Source organism: Erinaceus europaeus, chromosome 3, assembly GCF_950295315.1.
Source record: "Erinaceus europaeus chromosome 3, mEriEur2.1, whole genome shotgun sequence".
Taxonomy (NCBI): domain Eukaryota; kingdom Metazoa; phylum Chordata; class Mammalia; order Eulipotyphla; family Erinaceidae; genus Erinaceus; species Erinaceus europaeus.
In genome coordinates this window covers 72,513,276-72,525,727 of record NC_080164.1, presented here as the reverse complement: position 1 = coordinate 72,525,727, position 12,452 = coordinate 72,513,276, and the positions used below count along the sequence as shown (strand labels likewise).

General features: G+C 45.4%; 1 protein-coding gene across 1 annotated transcript in view; it reads right to left on the bottom strand.

Annotated features, from left to right (window-relative positions):
• The window catches only part of FAM178B (family with sequence similarity 178 member B), a 141,592-nt gene that overhangs the window by 94,015 nt on the left and 35,125 nt on the right, over positions 1-12,452 (bottom strand). Inside the window, exons 6-7 of the mRNA XM_007535724.2 lie at positions 8,680-8,832; positions 144-249 (exon numbers count right to left, since the gene is read on the bottom strand). Of these exons, the coding sequence (XP_007535786.2) occupies positions 144-249; positions 8,680-8,832 (259 nt within the window). The remainder of the gene's footprint in view (positions 1-143; positions 250-8,679; positions 8,833-12,452) is intronic.

The following is a 12,452-nucleotide window of genomic DNA, read 5'->3' as shown; positions in this document are numbered from 1 at the left end:
AGCTGAGACCAGAAGAGGGGAAGTAACTAGCTGCCTGCTCACCCCCTATACACACCCCCACAACTACCACAAAAACTACCCTGCTGGGGAGGTGGGGGTGGGCAGAACGCTCTCGCCACCTAGTGGCAAGTTTACGTCCTCACCTGGAACAACCACTGGAGCAGGGGCACGGGGCAGTCAGGTGTATCCAGGTAGAGGTTGCTCAGGAGGCCACTGCGAAGGAAGGAGAGCTGCTGGGCAGGTGGGGAACTGTAAGAGAAGGTAGAGGTTAAGGGGAGCCTTCAAGTTGGTAGCCTTCTTCAACATGTTCATCTCAGTAAAATGGCAGAGGTTTTCATATTCCAGCTTCACAGGACGCCAGAAGCACATTAGCGACTACTATGGACAAAACCATTTCCTTTTTCCTGTGGTCACTGTAGTAGCTTTACTGCTCCAGGATGACTTTTTCCAATAGAGAGAGACAGAGAGGGAAAGACACTACAGCACTGAAGCTCCCCCCATGTGGTTGTATTCTCATGGGTGTACTAGTGGCATTTGGAGTGGCACAGATGATGAAGCAGGCACTCTCACTGGCCTGGAAAAAAACGCTTTGAAAACCTTTGATTATAGGAACTATCAGAGGAAACAAACAAAAAATCAAAGAAACCCTAGGCCATCATCAGAATCATCTGCTCAGGGGGTCGGGTAGTACTGCAGCGGGTTAAGCGCACATGGTGCCAAGCTCAAGGATGGGAGTAAGGATCCCAGTTCCAGCCCCCGGCTCCAGCCCCCGACTCCCCACCTGCAGGGGAGTCACTTCATAGGCATGTGAAGCAGGTCTGCAGGTGTCTAGTTTTCTCTCCCCCTCTGTCTTCCCCTCCTCTCAATTTCTCTCTTTCCTATCCAACAATAAACGACATCAACAACAACAATAATAATCACAACAAGGCTGCAACAACAAGGGCAACAAAAGGGGGAAAAATGGCCTCCAGGAGCAGTGGGTTCATGGTGCAGGCACTGAGTCCCAACAATAACCCTGGAGGCAAACAAACAAACAAACAAAAAAAGAATCGTCTGCTCAAATGAAAATAATGCACAGTGCTTTAAACACACAACTGGATGGAACTTATTCTCCCTACTACCTGAAGGAGGGAGAAACAGGTCTGTAGCAGGATTGGGAGAAGCATCTGTGTTGAGATAAGGAGAGAGGGAGAACCAAAGGTCACACCCCTGGGTTCACAGCTCTGGGTATAGCAGGCAGGCAGAATTACCTGCAGGGGCCTGTACGGGGCCAGTGTCTGGGGTCTGGTTACACAGAGCATTTCTGCCCAGTCTTGTGTTTTTCCGAAACAAAGAGGACATCTGAGAAGACAGGAAAATAACAGAAAGGGGCCCGAGTTGGGAAATCCTGGGAAGGGACTAATACACAAGGATGCCAGGGAGGATTTCCCAGAAGTCACACCAGGCTGGTGCTCTAGACTGGTACTGTGCTTGAGGGTCCTTCTGGGTCGCTGTCCCTTTGAGTGGGAGCGCTAGTGGGAGAGGAGCCCCGCTTTGTATGCATTGTGGCTCTGGCAGGTGATTTTGGAGTGATCTTTTTATAGGCCCCTGTAAAAGGAGGAAATGGACATTTTCATGTAGCTCCAGAAGTCATTCAGTGGTGTTGGTGGAATTTGGTCTGGGAGGCTGGGTTTGGGGTAGGCTCTCCTACTCTTTCTGCAATATGTAAATCTGCCTCTGTTCTTTCTAATGTACCTAGGACAATGATATCCACTCTAGGAAATGAAAAATAAAATACAGGTTTGTTCTTTTAAATACCCAAACCCATTCAAAGCACATTTCAGACAGCATTAAAAGTCATGACTCTAGAGAGATTTTTTTTCACCCTAGTCAGCCCAACCTCCTCCTCCTTTTACTAAAAGGACATCATATTTTAATCTGCCAGGAACAGAAAGCTCCAAAACAAAGATCCTCCTCCGAGCCAAGTTACTGTCTCCTTGAATATGTCCAGGCAATTTACAAATTTTATTTTTTCCCCCAAATCATTAAGTTCAGAGGAAAAGGTGGCTTTGTTCCTGTGTTTGTGGAGTTGACTGCTCTCAAACAGACCTCTATTTGTACATGCAGACACATGTGCGCCCCAGGGCTGCTGACACAGTGCTTGGCTCCACGTGCTTAGCCACATGGACACTTTCATGATGTACGTATGGCGGAAGCACAGTGCCCTGCATGCAGATAATATCCCAGCAGACAATGTCGAGAAGACCTCACAAATTGGCAGGAGTTGGCCTGGGGCCATGTGGCAAGGAGGCAGGCGCTTTGGGGACTCTGGCTCTGGCATTGTGCTTGAGGGGCACCCTGCCAGCTTCTCAGTGGGGAGGAGACTGATTGTACAAGCCCCTGTTGACTCTGATCAGCACATTTCCAACTGCTTCTCTGAGGGAGACACACCCCTCAGCTTGCAACGTCTTCCTTCTGCTATGCCAGCCTTGCAGCGCAGTTTCTGCCAGGGAAATCATCAGTCTGCCTTTCAGTCATTGCTGCTGAGTTGAGTTTAGTCTGTAAGGCCAGAAGCAAGAAGCAGGCAGGAAGGCCATGGCCCAGCTGTGCCTTGAAGTGGAAAGGCTTTCAAGGAAATCCATGTCTATGGCTGGCGGAGACACAAGGAAGTTTCCTCTGTGGGTAAGGTCATGAGCCCATCACGAGCACTGGCATGCAGGGTAGAGATGCTTCCCCACAGCTCTCCCTTCTAGCCCTACTCAGTGGAAAAGCCAAGGCAAATCGCATTAAGTAACCTCCATCCTGGCAGGAGAGTGGGGTTGGGCATCCCAAACAGACAGGGCCCCAATCTAAAGTGGTGGAGACAGCCTCTGTCTGCATCTGGAGGAAAAGAAAAGGTAGCGTGTGTGCATTGCTGGTACAGAAACCACAGGTTGCAGGATCAGCTGTCATTTGATTGATAATAACCCAAGTTACATCTGTAGAGAAGAATGTTGCTGCTGTGGTCAGGCTAACACTCAGGCTCAGTAGTGATCCTGAGGATATCAGAGGACTTGTAGAGAGAAGGGGAGGCACACCATCTCCACCTACAACTACCCCAGCAGTCCGCGCTGCGGAGCCAGTGAGGGAGGAGGGTCCCTTTCATCAGAATCCAGAAGCAGCCATAATTGCAACACTGCTAATCTGTAAGCCACCCCAAGGACAGAGGGCCATGGGAACAGAAGGAAGGAAGTGGTGAATATTAGCCAAAAAGAGAACTCCCATAAAACAGACAGAAAATAAAAGAGGGGACCAGTCTGCATCAGCATATTGAGCTCCTGGGCAGAGCTCTGACCTTCTTCTTGAACTCTGTGTTCTTATTAATGCCCAAGATTCCTTTAGGCTTTACCTCCTCAACTCTTTTATGGGCAGCAGTCCCAGAGGGCAAAGTCTCTAAATGCCTTGGGAATCCCAAGTGATGGCCAAGGGATAAACACCAAGTGTAGTTATTTATACAGCATTGGTTTCTGCACCTTGGCCAAGTTACTCAAATGAGGGTTTAAGTAGAATTCCCAGGGAAAACAAAGCAATAAAAGCCAGAGCTCTCATCCCCAATTCCTTCTCTTCTTTCTTTCTTGTATTTAAAGATAAATGAATACTACTTCAGTCAGAAGCCCAGGGTCCCAACAACTCAGCTGCCACAGGCTCTATTCTTACTTTTTTTTTTTTTTTTTTTGCCAACAGGCACTAGGGTTATTGCTGGAACTCAATGCCTACACGACAAATTTACAGCTCCTTTTTATTCTTTTAAAAAAGATTTTTAAGTTATTAATTATTGAATAAAGGCAGAGAATTGAGAGGGGAGGGTAAATAGAGAGGGAAAAAGACAGAGAGACACCTGCAGCCCTGCTTCACCACTTGTGAAGCTTTCCCCCTGCAGGTAGGAACCAGGATCTTTAACCTGGTTCCTTGCATACTGTAATATGTGCACTTAACCAGGTGTGCCACCTCTTGGCTCTCAATTCACTTCTCCTGACAGCCATTTCCACCCTTTCTTTTTGATAGAACAGAGAGAAACTGTGAGGAAAGGGGGAGAAATAGAGAGAGGGAGAGATACAGAGAGGCACCTGCAACACTGCTTCAGTGTTCATGATGCTTCTCCCCTGTAAGTGGGGACCGAGGGTTTGAATCTAATTTCTTGCTCATGGTAACATGTGCTCATCTGAGTGTACCACTGCCTGCCCCCACCCCTTTCCTTAATCTTGACTGCTAGATTTACCTCACCCAAGCTTCAACCTTGGCATGCCAGGAAGAGGAAGATGTCATGGTATAAAGAGTTGGGGCCACAGGTCACAGGGAATATGGGCACAGGTGCCATGGATGTCCATGAAGCTCAAGCCTGCTTATTCTCTCTGCCCGTGGAGGTATCAGAGGAGAGGTGGGAACACTAGCACATCAGCTCCCCAGAATGTACTGCAAATACCTCATGGAGATCACATGTTCCCCGACACTCCTGCATACTCTCCCAAGATCTGGGAATGATCTGGAAAAATTCGGCAGGCAATTTCTACCCTTCTGGTGTGCTTGCTCCTGCCTCCAAGCAGCCTATAGGCACTGCATGTCAGGTTTTTCCACTCAGGGAATTGGATTTCCTATTGAAATGTTATCACAAGAGGAGGAAGTTTAGTCCCAGGTATCACCTTTTGTCTTAACAGGACTTTGGTCCTGCAGAACTGACCGCAGGCCACACATTTGGCCAGGTGATGAGCCATTTCTATCCAATGGCCATTCTCTCTGGGGTCAATGACTCCGAACATCAACTTGTGTAGGTCCCATCAGGGACAGTGGGCCTGGAACTTGCTCTGGGATCTGAGATAAATTGCTTGTTTCATCTGAATCATAGCTCCCCACTTTGTAGAGAAAAACAAAGATAACACCTCTGTTGACAGCAGGGTCAAAAAGCCTCAAGAAGAGGTAAAAAAATGCATTCACTCCCTCATTAATATTAAAAATGATAGATGCTCATTATAGAAAGCAAAAAAAATGGGAGTCGGGCAGTAGCGCAGCATTAAGGTTAAGTGCATGTGGCGCAAAGCGCAAGGACTGGCTTAAGGATCCCGGTTCGAGCCCCCTGCTCCCCACCTGCAGGAGAGTCACTTCACAGGGGTGAAGCAGGTCTGCAAGTGTCTATCTTTCTCTTCCCTCTCTATCTTCCCCTCCTTTCTCCATTTCTCTCTGTCCTATCCAACAACGGCTACATCAACAACAACAATAACTACAATAATAAAACAAGGGCAACAAAAGGGAATAAATACATATATATTAAAAAAAAAAAAGAAAGCCAAAAAACTCAAGAGCCTGATGAAGAAAATAAAAGTTACCTGCAACTACTTCACAAAGTGTTAACTTTTGTATGGCAAAAAAATGAACCATATTGCTTTTTGAGAAATCAAGTAATCTCTTACTCTTCCTCCATCTTCATGTTTCCAGCTGAAGACAGCAGGATCATTATTAAAGGATGAGTATTTCCCAGTCTGGACTTGGAATCCTTGGCACAAACAGGAAATAGAAGATGAACCCAGAGCTAAATGGTGACCTTCAGGAAGTGGCCATTACCAGCTGCAGAGCAGACGTCCTCTTACCCAACTGTGCGCAATGTAGCAGGCATCCTTCCAGAAAGCCCTTTCACTGGAGGCACTGGCAATGCCATCCTCACTGTGCCTCATTAGCATAATCAAGGGAGGAGGGTCTGAATTCCTCACTCTGAGGAAGCTGGCCTGCCACCTGGCCCCTTATGGCAGGGCTGATCTGATCCCAGCTCACTGCTCCATGTGGGCCCTCTCATCTGTCAAACACTTCCCGTCGGCCATCCATCCACGACAGAATGCCTGCTGTCAGCACAAACCATGAGGCCAGAGCAGCTCAGGAAGATCATTCTTTCTCCTCTCTTTTCCCCTCTGCCACCAGTACTGGCTGGCCCATTCCTAGGTCCTGTCATTTCTCCTACTCCACTGTCTTGTTTCTTTTTTCCTTCATTCCTTTGATTTCCCTTTCTATTATCTCTTTATGAGAAATCTTCTCAACTTGCATTGTGGCCCTCTACCCACACCCAATGGATCTATTCCAGACCTCTAGACAAATATTTATGTATGGAGATATTCTCTACCACACTGTTTATAATAGAGAAAAGTTGGAAATAAGCTAGATGTCAAGGAAAATGGTTAATTATCTCAGAGCACTGATTCACGATTAACATTATAGGGTCTAATTACAAAGTCTAGGCCTTGCTTACAATCTGATTTGAACAACATACATAAAAAACATTTATAACACAACTGAGGAAGTCTGAACACTGATATAATGATATTAAGAATTTCAGAGACTGGCAAAAGAGCTCTCTTGAGAGCTTTGCCATGTGCATAATCCAGATTCAACCCCCCATCCCACCACCACCCCCAGCACACCACATAGGAGCATTACAGAGCTGGGGAGTGTTTCAGTGCTGGTCTCTTTTTCTGTTTTTTTTTTTTTTTTTACCTGAAAAAGTCAAACTGGAGCAGTAAAGCCCCAGAGGGGAAAAAAATACATGTTTAGATACAGTAATTGTACTGAAGTTATCTGTAAAGATATCTGTGTGTTTGTGTGTGTGTGCGCGCACACATGCTTGTGCATGTATGTGTGTGTGTTCGAGATGAGAATCAATGCACTTACTTTCTAAATTGTATGTATCTGGGATTTTCTTAAAAATAATGAAGAGACAATGTAAGTTGTCAAGGATATAGATAAAATAGAAGGCCAAGGAGATAGCATAATGGTTATACAAAAGACTTTGATCTTTCATGCCTGAGACACCAGAAGTCCAAGGTTCAATCCCTTGTACCACCATAAGCCAGAGCTGAGCAGTCCTCTAGTTAAATTAAATAAAACAGAGATATTGAGCTGGCAACAGCTGAAGCTTAGTAATAGGTATTTGGATTTACATTATATTGTTCTCTCAACTTTTGTGTATGTTTGAAATTTTCCATTATAAAAAGTTTTAAAGGGTGCTTGGGAGATATTTCAACCTGTTAGAGCACCAATCTGCACGTCAAAGGCCCCAGAGGCCACTGGTTCATTCCCTGGTACTACTGTAAGCCAGAGCAGAATAGTACACTGCTTCTCTCTCTGCCTCCTTGCTCATTCTCCTGAGAATAAAATAAAACACATTCACTAATAAATTTAAAATTGAAAAACCTTTTAAGTAGACAAAGAAAAATGTTATCTTTCTAGCAGCCTGAGAAGTTTGATAGTGGATAAAACAGTGGACTCTCAAGCAGGAGGTCCAGAACTTCATCTCTGCATAGCATGTGCTAGAGTGATGCTACGGTTTGTTCTCTTTCTCTTATCCATCTCTACTTCTTCTTCTACTTTTTCTCATTTTGTAAAAACAAAAAACAAAACCAAAAAAACCCACCTGTGAGGTGGAGCAGTGAATAAAGCATTGGACTCTAAAGCATGAGATTCTGAATTCAACCCTTGTTGCACGTTCTGGAGTGATGCTCTCATTCTCCCTCTTTCAAGTAAATAAGTTTTGTTTTAACAATAAAGAAATAATAAGTCTTTCAAAATGCTACTGTTCTACTATAAAACAATATAGATTTACTATTAATGAAATAGACATAAGAATTCTTTGAATAGCTGGAGAAGACAGTAAGACTCCTGATGTGGTTGAAGCAGCTACAGAAGCAGTTTAATCTTTGCACTCCTGAAAGACTAGGGTGAACCAGGAACCTCTTTTCATGAGCCTGAGTGCCGATCCAGTAGGGTGCTGGCCTGAGTGAAGGCCCAGTGGATGGTCACTGCATGAACCTAGTGGACTTTCTCTTTCTGACTCCTAGATACATGGACTCACCATTCCAAGCGGTTATAAGATAATGATCATGAATGTACTTCCACAAAAAGGAACTAACATCTGTCTTAATGTTATACAGAATGTCCTTGTGGTTGGGGACAAACTTTTCTATGTCAGCATCACACAAAATGAAGGAAGACAGTGTCTTAGATGAGTAGATGTGCGTGAGGTCGTGCTGTGGAAAACTTTTTAAGGGCCACAGAAAGTAGACTCCCTGTGGAGGGGGCTGTGACCCCAAGGCATGTAATATTATGAATTGCACTGAAGACATTCCATAAAACTATAATATGTGGTAGGGAAAAGCAATATAAATATGTAAATGCATAGTATAATGTTTGCTACACTGTAGAATTTTAAAATCATATACATCTAAATTAGAGCCAGAGAGATAGTTCATCAAGGAGGGCGTATGCTTTATCATGCATGAAGTACATGTTTGAGTTTCACTCAGCACCAAATGAAAATGCCACAGCATTGGGGGAAGCTCTGGTGATGTATTGTCTCCTCTCTCTCTCTCTCTCTCTCTCTCTCTGGTGATGTAGTGTCTTCTCTCTCTCTCTCTCTCTCTCTCACACACACACACACACACACACAGACCTCTCTCTCTTTGAATTAAAAAAAATAACTTGATCTGGGAACAGTGAAATTGTGCGTGCATGAAGTCTCCAGCTCTTCAAGAAAATGAAACTAGTAAATTAAATACTGCAAGTAGACATGTATGACTATTTCACCTATATCCCTAAAAGGTGACATCATCAAGCAGGCTAAAACACAGACCATGACCATTGGGTCCCAGGTGGGAGGGGCCTGCTTGTGCTGGCAATGTTTACCTGAGGAATAAGCCTTCCAGGTGGTTGCGTGGCTTTAGGTGTGAACAGTCCAGGATGCAAGGCAGGGGGTGCTGCCTGGGTAGAAACACCGTCTCCCCCGGATGGACTTGTGGGATTGCTTGTAGTGACACGGAGAACCTCTCCACCAGCACCCTGGCAAAGCAAAGTTTAAGAGAATCGCATGTCAGCAGCCACACAGCCAGAGGTTGCTCTGCTCAGCGGCCTTAACCTAGTGGGAACAGGACTACGAGGGAGAGCGCCACCTGCTGATAGAGGAGGCCTAAGAGCCTTTCCCCCTCCCACTCCTAACCCTTCTCCCCCAGGGCCTCAATCAGGAGTCCAAAGTCCTGGTCCCCAAACCAGCTCTACCCGTGGGCTGTGTTCAGTTGAAGACTTTCACTGAGTGCCCACAAGTGTAGGGCCAGGTGGTGAAGGATGAGTCAGACCTGGCTGGCCTTGCGTGCCCTGAGAAAGTGTAAACAAACCTCAGCTCCTGCGCAACTACAAGAGGGTGGAGGAGAAAAGTGTTTGGGTGTAGCCAGAGTGAGGAACTACATCATGGGATGAAGAAACTGGGCTCTTCTCCATAGCAGGCCAAAGCTCTGGAGATCAGCAGGACACCCTAGGGAGCCTGCTAAAATTCAGATACCCGCACTCCACCCTACTTTGGAGTGATCTGGTGGCTAGGAGCTGGGCCCATGAACGGGGAGGGACAAGAAGAGAGGTTCTGGGTGGCAGAGACAGCATAACGGTTATACATAGTCCAGTGCTTGAGGCTGTGAAGTCCCAGGTTCAATCCCTTACACAACCATAAACCAGAGCTGAGCAGTACTCTTGTGAAAGCAAAGAAAAGGAGAGGTTCTCATATTCCTATTATGGGGGAGGACGACAAGGAAGACTTAATGAACTATGAGGAAATGCCTAACTGGGAAGCAGTTAAAATACCTAAAATGCGGGAGTTGGGCTGTAGCACAGCGGGTTAAGCGCAGGTGGCGCAAAGCACAAGGACCGGCATAAGGATTCCGGTTCGAACCCTGGCTCCCCACCTGCAGGGGAGTTGCTTCACAGGCGGTGAAGCAGGTCTGCAGGTGTCTATCTTTCTCTCCTCCTCTCTGTCTTCCCCTGCTCTCTCCATTTCTCTCTGTCCTATCCAACAACGACAACAACAATAATAACTAAAACAATAAAACAACAAGGGCAACAAAAGGGAATAAATAAATAAAATATATATTTTTAAAAAAACCTAAAATGCGGGCATCAGGCAGTAGCGCAGCGGGTTAAGTGCAGGTGGCGCAAAGCGCAAGGACCAGCGTAAGGATCCCAGTTCGAGGCCCTGGCTCCCCACCTGAGGGGAGTCGCTTCACAAGCGGTGAAGCAGGTCTGCAGGTGTCTGTCTTTCTCTCCCCCTCTCTGTCTTCCTCTCCTCTCCCCATTTCTCTCTGTCCTATCTAACAACGATGACATCAATAACAACAACAATAACTACAACAACAATGAAAACAAAGGCAACAAAAAGGGAAAATAAATAAATAAACAAATAATATAAAAAAACCTAAAATGAGGTGAGTTTCTGCACCAGGAAGGACTGAAATAAACCCCTGCCTACAGTACATAGCACTGGTGGGTACAAGCAGCAGGTGCAGAATAGGGTGTGTGTGTGTGTATGTGTGTGCACATGCACCTATACAGCTGTACACAAACACACATGATTAGCTACACCCAATATGTGTGTATCTAAAGTGTGTGTGTGATCTAGAGTGTGTGATCTAGAGTCATCCCTAGGAAACAGGAGTTGGAGGGAGGGGGAAAGGGAGAGGAGACTTTTCCTGTTTATTTCATAGAACTGTTCTGCTTGACTCTGTTGTAATAAAGCATAGACGCTTAACAGCAATAATAACAACAGACTCAAAGAAGCTATCACAGCACTGTACCTCCTCCTCTGTCAGAGCATAGCCCACATCTCGGTTCCCAGCAACCAGTGCTAGGGATGCCCTTAGGTGGTGAGAACCAACTGATACTGGAGGAGGGGCAGAGGAGCTGGCTGACTAGACAAAATATGTCACATTTTCTTACCAGCAACTCAAGGAAAGTGTTAACCTTCACCACTGGATTCTCTTGCAGATGGCATGGCACAATGGATGGGAATGGTATTGGGGAGCCAGGGAGAGTCAGACCCTGCTATCTTTTGGCAGCAGTCTTGGCAAGTCATTTCACAACACAAATGGTAAAACTAGTTTCTGTTTTGTTCATTTTGTTGTCATTTGAGTTTTTGAGTGTCTATGACTTGTGCTGCTTTTAGAATTAAAAATAAGTACAAATTGTCAAAACTCTGTAAGAACTGGGCTCATCTGTAACAGGGTCTTAGCTTTGTCCCCCAGACTCCATCATTCAAAGGAACTTTTGTGATATTAATATAATGCATGCACATTATGGAGAGTTTGGAGATGACACCCACACATATAATTGAAGATTTCCTGTGCAACATAAAATTGCAGATACAAAGGATTATGTTGTGTTTAAGTGCCTTCCCCTCCTCCACCTCAGGCATAAGACTTTTTTCTTTTGACTTTGAAGAATCTTCCTTAAAATAGACATACTAAATGTTCTTTCAAGGCCTCTTAACATAAAAGCAGGGCACATAGCATGTCGTCCACTCAAAATGCAGGCTTGTTCACAGTGTGTGAACAGATGTCCTTCTTGGGATGACTAGGCCATTGCTATGGTGGTTACTGTAGCAGTCGTGTAACTCCTGGTCACTGGTTGCTCAAATGGTGCCTGATCCCCTAGCTATAGATTCACTTTTCTCCCTGGTCCCCACTGCCTCGCTGAGCCCCATTCAGGGGAGAAAGAAGCTTCTGGTTTTGTACATCAGTGAGTCTCTTTGAAGCTCTGCGTTGAACATTCCCATCAAAATGATTCACATCAAAACAACCACCTCAAAGCAGCTGTTGTCAAAAAGGTTTTCTTGACATACTGTTTGAAAATATCACATGCCCACAAAATATCAGCAACTTCAAAACCTAGAATACTTTCTTTCTCTCTCTTTTTTAAACCAGAGCACTGCTCTGGCTCATGGTCACGTGGGGAATTGAACCTAGGGTTTTGGAACCTCAGGCATGAGAGTCTCTTTACATAACCATTATACTATCAACCCCCACCCAAATACTTTCTTAAGTCAGTAGTTGCCCAATGAAACTGTGAGAAGTTTCAAGCCCAAGTCATGGCTTCCAATTTTTTTTTATTTTTGTTGTTGTTGTTGTTTATTTGTGAATTTTATTGGCCACTAGGGCTATCACTGGATCTCTGATCCAGTTCACAGATTATCAGAACTTGAGAAAAAGGCAGGCACTCAAGATATTGCCCATAGTCATCTCAAAAACATGAAACTAGGAGGTCCTTGAAGTCTGTTGTCATACAACTCAACAAGTCCTAAGTGAGTGGATGCAGACCACTACTTCCCAGTGCCCAGGGAAGCTTGACCAGTACTCATCTACTTAAGTGGCTTTACAGAAAAAAACAGGTCTGGAAAGGAAGATCATCCTGGGCTTGCTGACCTGTCCTGAGCACTCAGGGAAGTCTTCCTGTCCAATGTCCACACCAGTTCCCCTGGGGCAAGTACCCTCTCCAATAAACATGCTATTGCTTCCTCCAGAAAGGTGGGGGGGGCAGGTGGTGGCACAACCAGTTAAGAGCACATGGTATAACACTCGAGGACCCAGGCTCAAGCCCCCAGTCCCCACCTGCAGAGGAAAGCTTCATAAGTGCTGAAGCAG